The sequence below is a fragment of the Scyliorhinus torazame genome, chromosome 5 (assembly GCF_047496885.1).
Source record: "Scyliorhinus torazame isolate Kashiwa2021f chromosome 5, sScyTor2.1, whole genome shotgun sequence".
Classification (NCBI taxonomy): domain Eukaryota; kingdom Metazoa; phylum Chordata; class Chondrichthyes; order Carcharhiniformes; family Scyliorhinidae; genus Scyliorhinus; species Scyliorhinus torazame.
Window position 1 is genome coordinate 8,208,881 of NC_092711.1, and position 19,515 is coordinate 8,228,395.

At 55.7% G+C, this 19,515-nt stretch overlaps 1 protein-coding gene across 1 annotated transcript in view; it reads right to left on the reverse strand.

Annotated features, from left to right (window-relative positions):
* pnkp (polynucleotide kinase 3'-phosphatase) overlaps window positions 1-19,515 on the reverse strand; it is a 120,905-nt gene that overhangs the window by 50,602 nt on the left and 50,788 nt on the right. The window contains exons 3-4 of the mRNA XM_072501574.1: window positions 18,691-18,748; window positions 16,902-17,009 (exon numbers count right to left, since the gene is read on the reverse strand). Coding sequence (XP_072357675.1) covers window positions 16,902-17,009; window positions 18,691-18,748 — 166 coding nt within the window. The remainder of the gene's footprint in view (window positions 1-16,901; window positions 17,010-18,690; window positions 18,749-19,515) is intronic.

Sequence of the window (19,515 nt, forward strand, 5' to 3'; positions counted from 1 at the left end):
CTGGAACTGTGCACAGTGCTCCCAGTGTGGTCTAACCGAGGGATACGGACACCGGAACTGTGCACAGTGCTCCCAGTGTGGTCTAACCGAGGGATACGGAGACCGGAACTGTGCACGGTGATCCCAGTGTGGTCTAACCGAGGGATACGGAGACTGGAACTGTGCACAGTGCTCCCAGTGTGGTCTAACCGAGGGATACGGAGACCGGAACTGTGCACTGTGCTCCCAGTGTGGGACGAACCAAGGGATACGGAGACCGGAACTGTGCACGGTGCTCCCAGTGTGGTCTAACCGAGGGATACGGAGACCGGAACTGTGCACGGTGCTCCCAGTGTGGTCTAACCGAGGGATACGGAGACCGCAACTGTGCACAGAGCTCCCAGTGTGGTCTAACCGAGGGATACGGAGATCGGAACTGTGCACAGTGCTCCCAGTGTGGTCTAACCGAGGGATACGGAGACCGGAACTGTGCACAATGCTCCCAGTGTGGTCTAACCGAGGGATAGGGAGACCGGAACTGTGCACGGTGCTCCCAGTGTGGTCTAACCGAGGGATACGGAGACCGGAACTGTGCACGGTGCTCCCAGTGTGGTCTAACCGAGGGTTACAGAGACCGAGACTGTGCACAGTGCTCCCAGTGTGGGTCTAACCGAGGGATACAGAGAGCTGAACTGTGCACAGTACTCCCAGTGTGGTCTAACCGAGGGATACGGAGACCGGAACTGTGCACAGTGCTCCCAGTGTGGGTCTGACCGAGGGTGACAGAGACCGGGACTGTGCACGGTGCTCCCAGTGTGGGTCTAACCGAGGGATATGGAGTCCAGAACTGTGCACAGTGCTCCCAGTGTGGTCTAACCGAGGGATACGGAGACCGGAACTGTGCACGGTGCTCCCAGTGTGGTCTAACCGAGGGATAGAGAGACCGGAACTGTGCACAGTGCTCCCAGTGTGGTCTAACCGAGGGATACGGAGACCGGAACTGTGCACGGTGCTCCCAGTGTGGTCTAACCGAGGGATACGGAGACCGGAACTGTGCACAGTGCTCCCAGTGTGGGTCTAACCGAGGGATACAGAGAGCTGAACTGTGCACAGTACTCCCAGTGTGGTCTAACCGAGGGATACGGAGACCGGAACTGTGCACAGTGCTCCCAGTGTGGGTCTGACCGAGGGTGACAGAGACCGGGACTGTGCACGGTGCTCCCAGTGTGGGTCTAACCGAGGGATATGGAGTCCAGAACTGTGCACAGTGCTCCCAGTGTGGTCTAACCGAGGGATACGGAGACCGGAACTGTGCACGGTGCTCCCAGTGTGGTCTAACCGAGGGATACGGAGACCGGAACTGTGCACAGTGCTCCCAGTGTGGTCTAACCGAGGGGTACTGAGACAGGAACTGTGCACAGGGATCCCAGTGTGGTCTAACCGAGGGATACGGAGACCGGAACTGTGCACAGTACTCCCAGTGTGGTCTAACCGAGGGATACGGAGACCGGAACTGTGCACAGTGCTCCCAGTGTGGTCTAACCGAGGGACACGGAGACCGGAACTGTGCACGGTGCTCCCAGTGTGGTCTAACCGAGGGATACGGAGACCGGAACTGTGCACGGTGCTCCCAGTGTGGGTCTAACCGAGGGATACGGAGACCGGAACTGTGCACGGTGCTCCCAGTGTGGTCTAACCGAGGGATACGGAGACCGCAACTGTGCACTGTGCTCCCAGTGTGGTCTAACCGAGGGATACGGAGACCGGAACTGTGCACAGTGCTCCCAGTGTGGTCTAACCGAGGGATACGGAGACCGGAACTGTGCACAGTGCTCCCAGTGTGGTCTAACCGAGGGATACGGAGACCGGAACTGTGCACGATGATCCCAGTGTGGTCTAACCGAGGGCTACGGAGACTGGAACTGTGCACAGTGCTCCCAGTGTGGTCTAACCGAGGGATACGGAGACCGGAACTGTGCACAGTGCTCCCAGTGAGTGTCTAACCAAGGGATACGGAGACCGGAACTGTGCACGGTGCTCCCAGTGTGGTCTAACCGAGGGATACGGATACCGGAACTGTGCACTGTGCTCCCAGAGTGGTCTAACCGAGGGATACGGAGACCAGAACTGTGCACGGTGTTCCCAGTGTGGTCTAACCGAGGGATAGGGAGTCTGGAACTGTGCACAATGCTCCCAGTGTGGTATAACCGAGGGATAGGGAGACCGGAACTGTGCACGGTGCTCCCAGTGTGGTCTAACCGAGGGATACAGAGACCGGAACTGTGCACGGTGCTCCCAGTGTGGTCTAACCGAGGGATACGGAGACCAGAACTGTGCACAGTGCTCCCAGTGTGGGTCTAAACGAGGGATACAGAGACCTGAACTGTGCACAGTGCTCCCAGTGTGGTCTAACCGAGGGATACGGAGACCGGAACTGTGCACAGTGCTCCTAGTGTGGGTCTGACCGAGGGTGACGGAGACCGGAACTGTGCACAGTGCTCCCAGTGTGGTCTAACCGAGGGATACGGAGACCGGAACTGTGCACGGTGCTCCCAGTGTGGTCTAACAGAGGGATAGAGAGACCGCAACTGTGCACAGTGCTCCCAGTGTGGTCTAACCGAGGGATACGGAGACCGGAACTGTGCACGGTGCTCCCAGTGTGGTCTAACCGAGTGATACGGAGACCGGAACTGTGCACAGTGCTCCCAGTGTGGTCTAACCGAGGGGTACGGACACAGGAACTGTGCACAGTGCTCCCAGTGTGGTCTAACCGAGGGATGCGGAGACCGGAACTGTGCACAGTGCTCCCAGTGTGGTCTAACCGAGGGATACGGAGACCGGAACTGTGCACAGTGCTCCCAGTGTGGTCTAACCGAGGGATACGGAGACCGGAACTGTGCACAGTGCTCCCAGTGTGGTCTAACCGAGGGATATGGAGTACGGAACTGTGCACGGTGCTCCCAGTGTGGTCTAACCGAGGGATACAGAGACCGGAACTGTGCACAGTGCTCCCAGTGTGGTCTAACCGAGGGATAGGGAGACCGGAACTGTGCACAGTGCTCCCAGTGTGGTCTAACCGAGGGATAGGGAGACCGGAACTGTGCACAGTGCTCCCAGTGTGGGTCTAACCGAGGGATACGGAGTCCGGAACTGTGCACGGTGCTCCGTGTGGTCTAACCGAGCGATACGGAGACCGGAACTGTGCACGGTGCTCCCAGTGTGGTCTAACCGAGGGATACGGAGACCGGAACTGTGCACTGTGCTCCCAGTGTGGTCTAACCGAGGGATACGGAGACCGGAACTGTGCACGGTGCTCCCAGTGTGGATCTAATCGAGGGATATGGAGTCCAGAACTGTACACAGAGCTCCCAGTGTGGTCTAACCGAGGGATAGGGAGACCGGAACTGTGCACAGTGCTCCCAGTGTGGACTAACCGAGGGATACGGAGACCGGAACTGTGCACGGTGCTCCCAGTGTGGTCTAACCGAGGGATATGGAGCCTGAAACTGTGCACAGTGCTCCCAGTGTGGTCTAACCGAGGGATACGGAGACCGGAACTGTGCACAGTGCTCTCAGTGTGGTCTAACCGAGGGATACGGAGATCGGACTGTGCACAGTGCTCCCAGTGTGGTCTAACCGAGGGATATGGAGCCTGAAACTGTGCAGTGCTCCCAGTGTGGTCTAACCGAGGGATACGGAGACCGGAACTGTGCACAGTGTTCCCAGTGTGGGTCTAATCGGGGGATATGGAGTCCAGAACTGTACACAATGCTCCCAGTGTGGTCTAACCGAGGAATAGGGAGACCGGAACTGTGCACAATGCTCCCAGTGTGGTCTAACCGAGGGATACGGAGACCGGACTGTGCACAGTGCTCCCAGTGTGGTCTAACCGAGGAATAGGGAGACCGGAACTGTGCACAATGCTCCCAGTGTGGTCTAACCGAGGGATACGGAGACCGGACTGTGCACAGTGCTCCCAGTGTGGTCTAACCGAGGGATATGGAGCCTGAAACTGTGCACAGTGCTCCCAGTGTGGTCTAACCGAGGGATACGGAGACCGGAACTGTACACAGTGCTCCCAGTGTGGTCTAACCGAGGGATATGGAGCCTGAAACTGTGCACAGTGCTCCCAGTGTGGTCTAACCAAGGGATACGGAGACCGGAACTGTGCACAGTGCTCCCTGTGTGGTCTAACCGAAGGATACGGAGACCGGAACTGTGCACGGTGCTCCCAGTGTGGGTCTAATCGAGGGATATGGAGTCCAGAACTGTACACAGTGCTCCCAGTGTGGTCTAACCGAGGGATAGGGAGACCGGAACTGTGCACGGTGCTCCCAGTGTGGTCTAACCGAGGGATACGGAGACCGGAACTGTACACAGTGCTCCCAGTGTGGTCTAACCGAGGGGTACGGAGACCGAAACTGTGCACAGTGCTCCCAGTGTGGTCTAACAGAGGGATACGGAGACCGGACTGTGCACAGTGCTCCCAGTGTGGTCTAACCGAGGGATATGGAGCCTGAAACTGTGCAGTGCTCCCAGTGTGGTCTAACCGAGGGATACGGAGACCGGAACTGTGCACAGTGCTCCCAGTGTGGTCTAACCGAGGGATACGGAGACCGGAACTGTGCACGGTGCTCCCAGTGTGGGTCTAATCGGGGGATATGGAGTCCAGAACTGTACACAATGCTCCCAGTGTGGTCTAACCGAGGAATTGGGAGACCGGAACTGTGCACAGTGCTCCCAGTGTGGTCTAACCAAGGGATACGGAGACCGGAACTGTGCACGGTGCTCCCAGTGTGGTCTAACCGAGGGATACGGAGACCGGAACTGTGCACGGTGCTCCCAGTGTGGTCTAACCGAGGGATACGGAGACCGCAACTGTGCACAGAGCTCCCAGTGTGGTCTAACCGAGGGATACGGAGATCGGAACTGTGCACAGTGCTCCCAGTGTGGTCTAACCGAGGGATACGGAGACCGGAACTGTGCACAATGCTCCCAGTGTGGTCTAACCGAGGGATAGGGAGACCGGAACTGTGCACGGTGCTCCCAGTGTGGTCTAACCGAGGGATACGGAGACCGGAACTGTGCACGGTGCTCCCAGTGTGGTCTAACCGAGGGTTACAGAGACCGAGACTGTGCACAGTGCTCCCAGTGTGGGTCTAACCGAGGGATACGGAGACCGGAACTGTGCACGGTGCTCCCAGTGTGGTCTAACCGAGGGATACGGAGACCAGAACTGTGCACAGTGCTCCCAGTGTGGGTCTAAACGAGGGATACAGAGAGCTGAACTGTGCACAGTACTCCCAGTGTGGTCTAACCGAGGGATACGGAGACCGGAACTGTGCACAGTGCTCCCAGTGTGGGTCTGACCGAGGGTGACAGAGACCGGAACTGTGCACGGTGCTCCCAGTGTGGGTCTAACCGAGGGATATGGAGTCCAGAACTGTGCACAGTGCTCCCAGTGTGGTCTAATCGAGGGATACGGAGACCGGAACTGTGCACGGTGCTCCCAGTGTGGTCTAACCGAGGGATAGAGAGACCGGAACTGTGCACAGTGCTCCCAGTGTGGTCTAACCGAGGGATACGGAGACCGGAACTGTGCACAGTGCTCCCAGTGTGGTCTAACCGAGGGGTACTGAGACAGGAACTGTGCACAGGGCTCCCAGTGTGGTCTAACCGAGGGATACGGAGACCGGAACTGTGCACAGTGCTCCCAGTGTGGTCTAACCGAGGGATACGGAGACCGGAACTGTGCACAGTGCTCCCAGTGTGGTCTAACCGAGGGACACGGAGACCGGAACTGTGCACGGTGCTCCCAGTGTGGTCTAACCGAGGGATACGGAGACCGGAACTGTGCACGGTGCTCCCAGTGTGGGTCTAACCGAGGGATACGGAGACCGGAACTGTGCACGGTGCTCCCAGTGTGGTCTAACCGAGGGATACGGAGACCGCAACTGTGCACTGTGCTCCCAGTGTGGTCTAACCGAGGGATACGGAGACCGGAACTGTGCACAGTGCTCCCAGTGTGGTCTAACCGAGGGATACGGAGACCGGAACTGTGCACAGTGCTTCCAGTGTGGTCTAACCGAGGGATACGGAGACCGGAACTGTGCACGGTGATCCCAGTGTGGTCTAACCGAGGGATACGGAGACTGGAACTGTGCACAGTGCTCCCAGTGTGGTCTAACCGAGGGATACGGAGACCGGAACTGTGCACAGTGCTCCCAGTGAGTGTCTAACCAAGGGATACGGAGACCGGAACTGTGCACGGTGCTCCCAGTGTGGTCTAACTGAGGGATACGGATACCGGAACTGTGCACTGTGCTCCCAGAGTGGTCTAACCGAGGGATACGGAGACCAGAACTGTGCACGGTGTTCCCAGTGTGGTCTAACCGAGGGATAGGGAGTCTGGAACTGTGCACAATGCTCCCAGTGTGGTATAACCGAGGGATAGGGAGACCGGAACTGTGCACGGTGCTCCCAGTGTGGTCTAACCGAGGGATACAGAGACCGGAACTGTGCACGGTGCTCCCAGTGTGGTCTAACCGAGGGATACGGAGACCAGAACTGTGCACAGTGCTCCCAGTGTGGGTCTAAACGAGGGATACAGAGACCTGAACTGTGCACAGTGCTCCCAGTGTGGTCTAACCGAGGGATACGGAGACCGGAACTGTGCACAGTGCTCCTAGTGTGGGTCTGACCGAGGGTGACGGAGACCGGAACTGTGCACAGTGCTCCCAGTGTGGTCTAACCGAGGGATACGGAGACCGGAACTGTGCACGGTGCTCCCAGTGTGGTCTAACCGAGGGATAGAGAGACCGGAACTGTGCACAGTGCTCCCAGTGTGGTCTAACCGAGGGATACGGAGACCGGAACTGTGCACGGTGCTCCCAGTGTGGTCTAACCGAGTGATACGGAGACCGGAACTGTGCACAGTGCTCCCAGTGTGGTCTAACCGAGGGGTACGGACACAGGAACTGTGCACAGTGCTCCCAGTGTGGTCTAACCGAGGGATACGGAGACCGGAACTGTGCACAGTGCTCCCAGTGTGGTCTAACCGAGGGATACGGAGACCGGAACTGTGCACAGTGCTCCCAGTGTGGTCTAACCGAGGGATACGGAGACCGGAACTGTGCACAGTGCTCCCAGTGTGGTCTAACCGAGGGATATGGAGTACGGAACTGTGCACGGTGCTCCCAGTGTGGTCTAACCGAGGGATACAGAGACCGGAACTGTGCACAGTGCTCCCAGTGTGGTCTAACCGAGGGATAGGGAGACCGGAACTGTGCACAGTGCTCCCAGTGTGGTCTAACCGAGGGATAGGGAGACCGGAACTGTGCACAGTGCTCCCAGTGTGGGTCTAACCGAGGGATACGGAGTCCGGAACTGTGCACGGTGCTCCCAGTGTGGTCTAACCGAGCGATACGGAGACCGGAACTGTGCACGGTGCTCCCAGTGTGGTCTAACCGAGGGATACGGAGACCGGAACTGTGCACTGTGCTCCCAGTGTGGTCTAACCGAGGGATACGGAGACCGGAACTGTGCACGGTGCTCCCAGTGTGGATCTAATCGAGGGATATGGAGTCCAGAACTGTACACAGAGCTCCCAGTGTGGTCTAACCGAGGGATAGGGAGACCGGAACTGTGCACTGTGCCCCCAGTGTGGTCTAACCGAGGGATACGGAGACCGGAACTGTGCACAGTGCTCCCAGTGAGTGTCTAACCAAGGGATACGGAGACCGGAACTGTGCACGGTGCTCCCAGTGTGGTCTAACTGAGGGATACGGATACCGGAACTGTGCACTGTGCTCCCAGAGTGGTCTAACCGAGGGATACGGAGACCAGAACTGTGCACGGTGTTCCCAGTGTGGTCTAACCGAGGGATAGGGAGTCTGGAACTGTGCACAATGCTCCCAGTGTGGTATAACCGAGGGATAGGGAGACCGGAACTGTGCACGGTGCTCCCAGTGTGGTCTAACCGAGGGATACAGAGACCGGAACTGTGCACGGTGCTCCCAGTGTGGTCTAACCGAGGGATACGGAGACCAGAACTGTGCACAGTGCTCCCAGTGTGGGTCTAAACGAGGGATACAGAGACCTGAACTGTGCACAGTGCTCCCAGTGTGGTCTAACCGAGGGATACGGAGACCGGAACTGTGCACAGTGCTCCTAGTGTGGGTCTGACCGAGGGTGACGGAGACCGGAACTGTGCACAGTGCTCCCAGTGTGGTCTAACCGAGGGATACGGAGACCGGAACTGTGCACGGTGCTCCCAGTGTGGTCTAACCGAGGGATAGAGAGACCGGAACTGTGCACAGTGCTCCCAGTGTGGTCTAACCGAGGGATACGGAGACCGGAACTGTGCACGGTGCTCCCAGTGTGGTCTAACCGAGTGATACGGAGACCGGAACTGTGCACAGTGCTCCCAGTGTGGTCTAACCGAGGGGTACGGACACAGGAACTGTGCACAGTGCTCCCAGTGTGGTCTAACCGAGGGATACGGAGACCGGAACTGTGCACAGTGCTCCCAGTGTGGTCTAACCGAGGGATACGGAGACCGGAACTGTGCACAGTGCTCCCAGTGTGGTCTAACCGAGGGATACGGAGACCGGAACTGTGCACAGTGCTCCCAGTGTGGTCTAACCGAGGGATATGGAGTACGGAACTGTGCACGGTGCTCCCAGTGTGGTCTAACCGAGGGATACAGAGACCGGAACTGTGCACAGTGCTCCCAGTGTGGTCTAACCGAGGGATAGGGAGACCGGAACTGTGCACAGTGCTCCCAGTGTGGTCTAACCGAGGGATAGGGAGACCGGAACTGTGCACAGTGCTCCCAGTGTGGGTCTAACCGAGGGATACGGAGTCCGGAACTGTGCACGGTGCTCCCAGTGTGGTCTAACCGAGCGATACGGAGACCGGAACTGTGCACGGTGCTCCCAGTGTGGTCTAACCGAGGGATACGGAGACCGGAACTGTGCACTGTGCTCCCAGTGTGGTCTAACCGAGGGATACGGAGACCGGAACTGTGCACGGTGCTCCCAGTGTGGATCTAATCGAGGGATATGGAGTCCAGAACTGTACACAGAGCTCCCAGTGTGGTCTAACCGAGGGATAGGGAGACCGGAACTGTGCACTGTGCCCCCAGTGTGGTCTAACCGAGGGATACGGAGACCGGAACTGTACACAGTGCTCCCAGTGTGGTCTAACCGAGGGGTACGGTGACCGGAACTGTGCACAGTGCTCCCAGTATGGTCTAACCGAGGGATACGGAGACCGGACTGTGCACAGTGCTCCCAGTGTGGTCTAACCGAGGGATATGGAGCCTGAAACTGTGCAGTGCTCCCAGTGTGGTCTAACCGAGGGATACGGAGACCGGAACTGTGCACAGTGCTCCCAGTGTGGTCTAACCGAGGGATACGGAGACCGGAACTGTGCACAGTGCTCCCAGTGTGGTCTAACCGAGGGATAGGGAGACCGGTACTGTGCACAGTGCTCCCAGTGTGGGTCTAACCGAGGGATACGGAGACCGGAACTGTGCACAGTGCTCCCAGTGTGGTCTAACCGAGGGATAGGGAGACCGGAACTGTGCACAGTGCTCCCAGTGTGTGTCTAACCGAGGGATACGGAGTCCGGAACTGTGCACAGTGCTCCCAGTGTGGTCTAACCGAGGGATACGGAGACCGGAACTGTGCACGGTGCTCCCAGTGTGGTCTAACCGAGGGATACGGAGACCGGAACTGTGCACGGTGCTCCCAGTGTGGTCTAACCGAGGGATACGGAGACCGGAACTGTGCACTGTGCTCCCAGTGTGGTATAACCGAGCGATACGGAGACCGGAACTGTGCACAGTGCTCCCAGTGTGGTCTAACCGAGGGATACAGAGACCGGAACTGTGCACGGTGCTCCCAGTGTGGTCTAACCGAGGGATACGGAGACCGGAACTGTGCACGGTGCTCCCAGTGTGGTCTAACCGAGAGATACGGAGACCGGAACTGTGCACAGTGCTCCCAGTGTGGGTCTAACCGAGGGATACGGAGACCGGAACTGTGCACAGTGCTCCCAGTGTGGACTAACCGAGGGATACGGAGACCGGAACTGTGCACGGTGCTCCCAGTGTGGTCTAACCGAGGGATATGGAGCCTGAAACTGTGCACAGTGCTCCCAGTGTGGTCTAACCGAGGGATACGGAGACCGGAACTGTGCACAGTGCTCTCAGTGTGGTCTAACCGAGGGATACAGAGACCGGACTGTGCACAGTGCTCCCAGTGTGGTCTAACCGAGGGATATGGAGCCTGAAACTGTGCAGTGCTCCCAGGGTGGTCTAACCGAGGGATACGGAGACCGGAACTGTGCACAGTGCTCCCAGTGTGGTGTAACCGAGGGATACGGAGACCCTAACTGTGCACAGTGCTCCCAGTGTGGTCTAACAGAGGGATACGGAGACCGGACTGTGCACAGTGCTCCCAGTGTGGTCTAACCGAGGGATATGGAGCCTGAAACTGTGCAGTGCTCCCAGTGTGGTCTAACCGAGGGATACGGAGACCGGAACTGTGCACAGTGCTCCCAGTGTGGGTCTAATCGGGGGATATGGAGTCCAGAACTGTACACAATGCTCCCAGTGTGGTCTAACCGAGGAATAGGGAGACCGGAACTGTGCACAGTGCTCCCAGTGTGGTCTAACCGAGGGATACGGAGACCGGACTGTGCACAGTGCTCCCAGTGTGGTCTAACCGAGGGATATGGAGCCTGAAACTGTGCACAGTGCTCCCAGTGTGGTCTAACCAAGGGATACGGAGACCGGAACTGTGCACAGTGCTCCCTGTGTGGTCTAACCGAAGGATACGGAGACCGGAACTGTGCACGGTGCTCCCAGTGTGGGTCTAATCGAGGGATATGGAGTCCAGAACTGTACACAGTGCTCCCAGTGTGGTCTAACCGAGGGATAGGGAGACCGGAACTGTGCACGGTGCTCCCAGTGTGGTCTAACCGAGGGATACGGAGACCGGAACTGTACACAGTGCTCCCAGTGTGGTCTAACCGAGGGGTACGGAGACCGAAACTGTGCACAGTGCTCCCAGTGTGGTCTAACAGAGGGATACGGAGACCGGACTGTGCACAGTGCTCCCAGTGTGGTCTAACCGAGGGATATGGAGCCTGAAACTGTGCAGTGCTCCCAGTGTGGTCTAACCGAGGGATACGGAGACCGGAACTGTGCACAGTGCTCCCAGTGTGGTCTAACCGAGGGATACGGAGACCGGAACTGTGCACGGTGCTCCCAGTGTGGGTCTAATCGGGGGATATGGAGTCCAGAACTGTACACAATGCTCCCAGTGTGGTCTAACCGAGGAATTCGGAGACCGGAACTGTGCACAGTGCTCCCAGTGTGGTCTAACCGAGGGATATGGAGCCTGAAACTGTGCAGTGCTCCCAGTGTGGTCTAACCGAGGGATACGGAGACCGGAACTGTGCACAGTGCTCCCAGTGTGGTGTAACCGAGGGATACGGAGACCCTAACTGTGTACAGTGCTCCCAGTGTGGGTCTAACTGAGGGATACAGAGACCGGAACTGTGCACCTTAATATTTCTAGTTCCCAGAGAGTTACAAGTTAGCTAGGAAGGACCTAAAGAGAGAGCTAAGAAGAGCCAGGAGGGGACATGAGAAGTCTTTGGCAGGTAGGATCAAGGATAAGCCTAAAGCTTTCTCTAGATACGTCAGGAATAAACGAATGACTAGGGTAAGAGTAGGGCCAGTCAAGGACAGTAGTGGGAAGTTGTGCTTGGAGTCCGAGGAGATAGGAGAGGTGCTAAATTAATATTTTTCGTCAGTATTCACACAGGAAAAAGACAATGTTGTTGAGGAGAATACGGAGATTCAGGCTACTAGACTAGAAGGGCTTTAGGTTCATAGGGATGAGGTGTTAACAATTCTGGAAAATGTGAAAATAGATAAGTCCCCTGGGCCGGATGGGATTTATCCTAGGATTCTCTGGGAAGCTAGGGAGGAGATTGCTGAGCCTTTGGCTTTGATCTTTAAGTCATTTATGTCTACAGGAATAGTGCCAGAAGACTGGAGGATCGCAAATGTTGTCCCCTTGTTCAAGAAGGGGAGTAGTGACAACACCGGTAACTATAGACCAGTGAGCCTTACTTCTGTTGTGGGCAAAATCTTGGAAAGATTTATAAGAGATAGGGTGTATAATCATCTGGAAAGGAATAATTTGATTATGGATAGTCAACACGATTTTGTGAAGGGTAGGTTGTGCCTCACAAACCTTATAGAGTTCTTTGAGAAGGTGACCAAACAGGTGGATGAGGGTAAAGCAGTTGATGTGGTGTATATGGATTTCAGTAAAGCGCTTGACAAGGTTCCCCACGGTAGGCTACTGCAGAAAATACGGAGGCATGGAATTCAGGGTGATTTAGCAGTTTGGATCAGAAATTGGCTAGCTGGAAGAAGACAAAGGGTGGTGGTTGATGGGAAATGTTCAGACTGGAGTCCAGTTACTAGTGATGTACCACAAGGATCTGTTTTGGGGCCACTGCTGTTTGTCATTTTTATAAATGACCTGGAGGAGGGTGTAGAAGGATGGGTGAGTAAATTTACAGATGACACTAAAGTCGGTTGAGTTGTGGACAGTGCGGAAGGGACAAGTTAGAGGGACATAGGTAAGCTGAGAGGTGGCAAATGGGAGTTTACTGCAGGAATAACAGGAAGACAGAGTACTGGGCTAATGGTAAAATTCTTGGCAGTGTGGATGAGCAGAGAGATCTCGGTGTCCATGCACATAGATCCCTGAAAGTTGCCACTCAGGTTGAGAGGGTTGTTAAGAAGGCGTACGGTGTGTTAGCTTTTATTGGTAGAGGGATTGAATTTCGGAGCCATGAGGTCCTGTTGCAGCTGTACAACACTCTGGTGCGGCCGCATTTGGAGTATTGCGTGCAATTCTGATCGCCGCATTATAGGAAGGATGTGGAAGCATTGGAAAGGGTGCAGAGGAGATTTACCAGAATGTTGCCTGGTATGGAGGGAAGATCTTATGAGGAAAGGCTGAGGGACGTGAGGCTGTTTTCGTTAGAGAGAAGAAGGTTAAGAGGTGACTTAATTGAGGCGTACAAGATGATCAGAGGATTGGATAGGGTGGACAGTGAGAGCCTTTTTCCGCGGATGGTGATGTCTAGCACGAGGGGACACAGCTTTAAGAGTAGTAAGGGTGTGGAATGCCCTGCCTGCAACAGTAGTGGACTCGCCAACACTAAGGGCATTCAAATGGTCATTGGATAGACATATGGATGATAAGGGAATAGTGTAGATGGGCTTTAGAGTGGTTTCACAGGTCGGCGCAACATCGAGGGCCGAAGGGCCTGTACTGCGCTGTAATGTTCTATGTCTTGGTGTTACATCTTTGACCAACAATTCTCAGCCAATGAAGAGCGAGAAATGCCCGGGGAACTACCAGCTCCCTCAGCTCCTGGGTAATTTTTTTTTAAAAAAGGCACGAGACTTGAACATGTTTCTTTTGTTTGCAGAGAATGGGTCCCCGTCCATGAGCGCCCGTCGCCGCAACGGCAGGCGTAACCAGGGGCATGCTACGGGCTGCCCGCGCGCTCAGGATTTTTCAGCTTTCCTCGTGTCCAATCAGAGCCCACTCGCCCGCATCCTTTCCCCCCCGTGGTAGAAATTGTTGTGAGAGTTTTGTGATTTGCCGTTCTGGTGTTATTGTCACTGGACTGGGGGCTGGGTTCGAGTCCCACCTCGTCGGACGGCAAAATTTGAAATCACGATTTTTGTGAAATCTTGACGTAAAAGTGGACGCGGAACCGTTGGCGACGGTCCAAAAATAACCCCATCTGGTTCACAAATTAACTATCGCCCGGACCAGTCTGTTGCATACGGCCAACCAATCAGCACTCTTCCATCGCGGAGTACTAATTTGTTGCGAGGGTTGGCGAAACCCGAGTAACGGGCTGGGATGTGGGGGTCGATACAGGTAATGTAGTCGATGTAATCTATTGAGACATCCGTACAGCATGCCAGTCCCTTCCAAACCCGCAAGCTCGAGCATCCAGGACAAAGGAAGTGGGGCAGTTTCAGGTCCACGTGACTGAAATGCTGCCGGGAGGTGGTGGAACCAGGGACGATAGTGACGTTTAAGGGGCATCTTGACAAAAGGATGGGAATAGAGGGATACGGACCCCGAAAGTGAAGAAGATTTTAGTTAAGACGGGCATCGTGGTCGGCACAGGCTTGGAGGGCCGAAGGGCCTGTTCCTGTGCTGTACATTTCTTTGTTCCCCCCATCTACTCTGTCCCGCGCCCCCTCGCCAGTTTCAACACCTCCATAGAACCACCTCTCAGCATCGGGCATGTCTAAAAACTGTAATTCTAATTCCCCACTTACTTCTTAACAACAAACGGGAAAAACGGGAAGCATGATGTTGATGCGTCCCGTCTTACACTTCAATCGGACAAAGCCAAGAGTGTCAAATTTCAAAAGGAGCAACCATTCATGTGGCCTAAGATATAGATGGTGATTGTTTGGCTAGTCCACTCCGATTGGTTGAGGTGTTGCCACAGAGAATGCACATCCCAGCTATTCTCCCCAACACTTTAATTGAAAAAGGGCGAATGCCTGGACATGTTACTTTTGCTTGCAGAGGACAGTATCCCGTGAACGAGTCAATGGAGCTTTGAGCAGGTTTAAGAGAGCCACATTGTGAAAACGCGGCCCTCCCTCAGTACTGATCCTCTGAGAGTGCGGCACTCCCTCAGTACTGACCATCTGACAGAGCGGCACTCCCTCAGTACTGACCCTCTGACAGTGCGGCGCTCCCTCAGTACTGACCTTCTGACAGTGAGGCATTCCCTCGGTACTGACCCTCTGACAGTGCGGCACTCCATCAGTACTGACCCTCTGACAGTGGGACGCTCCCTCCGTACTGACCCTCTGACAGTGCGGCACTCCCTCAGTACTGAGCCTCTGACAGAGCGGCCCTCCCTCAGTACTGATCCTCTGACAGAGCGGCACTCCCTCAGTACTGACCCTCTGACAGTGCGGCACTCCCTCAGTACTGACCCTCTGACAGTGCGGCACTCCCTCAGTACTGACCCTCTGACAGTGCGGCACTCCCTCAGTACTGACCCTCTGACAGTGCGGCACTCCCTCAGTACTGACCATCTGACAGTGCGGCACTCCCTCAGTACTGACCCTCTGACAGTGCGGCACTCCCTCAGTACTGACCCTCTGACAGTGCGGCACTCCCTCAGTACTGACCCTCTGACAGTGCGGCACTCCCTCAGTACTGACCCTCTGACAGAGCGGCACTCCCTCAGTACTGACCCTCTGACAGTGCAGCAGTCCCTCAGTACTGACCCTCTGACAGTGCAGCAGTCCCTCAGTACTGACCCTCTGACAGTGCGGCACTCCCTCAGTACTGACCCTCTGACAGTGCGGCGCTCCCTCAGTACTGACCCTCTGACAGTGCGGCACTCCCTCAGCACTGACTCTCTGACAGTGCGGCGCTCCCTCAGTACTGACCCTCTGACAGTACGTCACTCCCTCAGTACTGACCCTCTGACAGTGCGGCACTCCCTCAGCACTGACTCTCTGACAGTGCGGCGCTCCCTCAGTACTGACCCTCTGACAGTGCGGCACTCCCTCAGTACTGACCCTCTGACAGTGCGGCACTCCCTCAGTACTGACCCTCTGACAGTGCAGCACTCCCTCAGTACTGACCCTCTGACAGTGCGGCACTCCCTCAGTACTGACCCTCTGACAGTGCGGCGCTCCCTCAGTACTGACCCTCTGACAGTGCGGCACTCCCTCAGCACTGACTCTCTGACAGTGCGGCGCTCCCTCAGTACTGACCCTCTGACAGTACGTCACTCCCTCAGTACTGACCCTCAGACAGTGCGGCACTCCCTCAGTACTGACCCTCTGACAGTGCGGCACTCCCTCAGTACTGACCCTCTGACAGTGCGGCACTCCCTCAGTACTGACCCTCTGACAGTGCGGCACTCCCTCAGTACTGACCCTCTGACAGTGCGGCACTCCCTCAGTATTGACCCTCTGACAGTGCGGCACTCCCTCAGTATTGACCCTCTGACAGTGCGGCGCTCCTTCAGTACTGACCCTCTGACAGTGCGGCACTCCCTCAGTACTGACCCTCTGACAGCACGGCACTCCCTCAGTACTGACCCTCTGAAAGTGCGGTATTCCCTCAGTACTGACCCTCTGACAGCGCGGCACTCCCTCAGTACTGACCCTCTGACAGTGCAGCACTCCCTCAGTACTGAGCCTCTGACAGTGCGGCACTCCCTCAGTACTGACCCTCTGACAGTGCGGCACTCCCTCAGTACTGACCCTCTGACAGTGCGGCACTCCCTCAGTACTGACCCTCTGACAGTGCGGCACTCCCTCAGTACTGACCCTCTGACAGTGCGACACTCCCTCAGTACTGACCCTCTCACAGTGCAGCACTCCCTCAGTACTGACCCCCTGACAGTGCGGCACTCCCTCAGTACTGACCCTCTGAAAGTGCGGTATTCCCTCAGTACTGACCCTCTGACAGCGCGGCACTCCCTCAGTACTGACCCTCTGACAGTGCAGCACTCCCTCAGTACTGAGCCTCTGACAGTGCGGCACTCCCTCAGTACTGACCCTCTGACAGTGCGGCACTCCCTCAGTACTGACCCTCTGACAGTGCGGCACTCCCTCAGTACTGACCCTCTGACAGTGCGGCACTCCCTCAGTACTGACCCTCTGACAGTGCGGCACTCCCTCAGTACTGACCCTCTGACAGTGCGGCACTCCCTCAGTACTGACCCTCTGACAGTGCGGCACTCCCTCAGTACTGACCCTCTGACAGTGCGGCACTCCCTCAGTACTGACCCTCTGACAGTGCTGGCTTCCCTCCCACACCCACCTGAATGGGTATACCCAGGCGACTGATGATGGCCTCCACCTTCGACTTGAAGTCCTGGGGATGGAGCTTCCCCCGACTGATGCCCCTCTGATTGGTGAAGAGGACGATCTGAAAAGGGAAACAGGTGAAGCTGATTGGCCGGAAGTCATTTAAAGGGACCGAGACGAAGTTGACAGAGAGAGACCTCCAGGGAGAGACACAAGTTCAGAGAGAGACCTGCCAGAGAGACGGCAAAGTTACACGCAGAGACGCAGACGCCCATGTCCGACTCCTGTTTATCGACTACAGCTCAGCCTTCAACGCCATCGTTCCTACGAAACCCATCTCCAAACTCCGTGGCCTTGGCCTGGGCTCCTCCCTCTGTGACCGGATCCTGAACTTTGTAACCGACAGGCCACAATCAGTAAAGCAACAGGGCAGCACGGTAGCACAGTGGTTAGCACAATTGCTTCACAGCTCCAGGGTCCCAGGTTCGATTCCGGCTTGGGTCACTCTCTGTGCGGAGTCTGCACATCCTCCCCGTGGGTGCGTGGGTTTCCTCCGGGTGCTCCGGTTTCCTCCCACAGTCCAAAGATGTGCAGGTTAGGTGGATTGGCCATGATAAATTGCCCTTAGTGTCCAAAATTGCCCTTAGTGTTGGGTGGGGTTACTGGGTTATGGGGATAGGGTGGAGGTGTGACCTTGGGTAGGGTGCTCTTTCCAAGAGCCGGTGCAGACTCGATGGGCCGAATGGCCTCCTTCTGCACTGTAAATCCGATGAAATTCTATGTAAACACGTCCTCCACGATCATCCTCAACACCGGTGCCCCACAAGGCTGTGTCCTCAGCCCCCTACAATACTCCTTCTACACCTATAACTGTGTGGCCAAATTCCCCTCCAACTCGATTCTCGAATTTGCTGATGACGCCACCGTAGTGGGTCGGATTTCGAACAATGACGAGGCAGAGTCCAGGAATGAGACAGAGAATCTGGTGAACTGGTGCGGCGACAATAATCTCTCCCCCAATGTCAGCGAAACGAAGGAGATTGTCATCGACGTCAGGAAGCGTAGTGGAGAACATGCCCCTGTCTACATCAATGGGAACAAAGTAGAAAGGGTCGAGAGCTTCAAGTTTTTAGATGTCCAGATCACCAACAGCCTGTCCTGGTCCCCCCCCATGCCGACACTATAGTTAGGAAAGGCCACCAACGATTCTACTTTCTCAGAAGACGAAGGAAATTCGGCCTGTCAGATACGACTCTCGCCAACTTTTACAGATGCACCATGGAAAGCATTCTTTCTGGTTGTATCACAGCTTGGTATGGAGCCTGCTCTGCCCAAGACCGCAGGAAACTACAAAAGGCCGTGAACGTAGCCCAGTCCATCACGCAAACCAGCCTCCCGTCCATTGACTCTGTCGATAATTCCCGCTGCCTCAGAAAGGCAGCCAGCATAATTAAGGACCCCCCGCACCCCGGACATACTCTCTTCCACCTTCTTCCGTCAGGAAAAAGATGTAAAAGTTTGAGGTCACGTACCAGCCGACTCAAGAACAGCTCCTTCCCCACTGCCATCACACTTTTGAATGGACCGACCTCGTATTAAGTGATCCTTTCTCTACACCTTGCTATAACTGTAACATTATATTCTGCAGTCTCTCATTCCTTCCGTGTACGGTGTGAATTGTTTCGACAGCATGCAAGAATCAATACTTTTCACTGTGTACTGATACATGTGACAATAATAAATGGAATCAAAATTTGCAAGATCGATCGGTAATCGTGCCAAATGACCTCCGTTTTACGAACCTTGTACTCTTCTGCGAGTAACTCCTTCAACTTGCGGGGAATTTCAGCATACAGGATTCTGGTAATACGGGAAAATATTGGATATTAGCTCTAGTAATTTTAATCCAGCTCCCTCACACTGTCACTCAGTAACCCCTCTCCCCCAGCACCCTGTGTTACTGACTGTATCTCTACTGATGTTAATCCAGCTCCCTGACACTGTCACTCAGTAACCCCTCTCCCCCAGCGCCCTGTGTTACTGACTGTATCTGTACTGATGTTAATCCAGCTCCCTCACACTGTCACTCAGTAACCCCTCTCCCCCAGCTCCCTCACACTGTCACTCAGTAACCCCTCTCCCCCCAGCACCCTGTTACTGACTGTATCTCTACTGATGTTAATCCAGCTCGCTCACACTGTCACTCAGTAACCCCTCTCCCCCAGCACCCTGTGTTACTGACTGTATCTCTACTGATGTTAATTCAGCTCCCTCACACTGTCACTCAGTAACCCCTCTCCCCCAGCACCCTGTGTTACTGACTGTATCTCTACTGATGTTAATCCAGCTCCCTCACACTGTCACTCAGTAACCCCTCTCCCCCAGCACCCTGTGTTACTGACTGTATCTCTACTGATGTTAATCCAGCTCCCTCACACTGTCACTCAGTAACCCCTCTACCCCAGCGCCCTGTGTTACTGACTGTATCTCTACTGATGTTAATCCAGCTCCGTCACACTGTCACTCAGTAACCCGTCTCCCCCAGCACCCTGTGTTACTGACTGTATCTCTACTGATGTTAATCCAGCTCCCTCACACTGTCACTCAGTAACCCCTCTCCCCCAGCA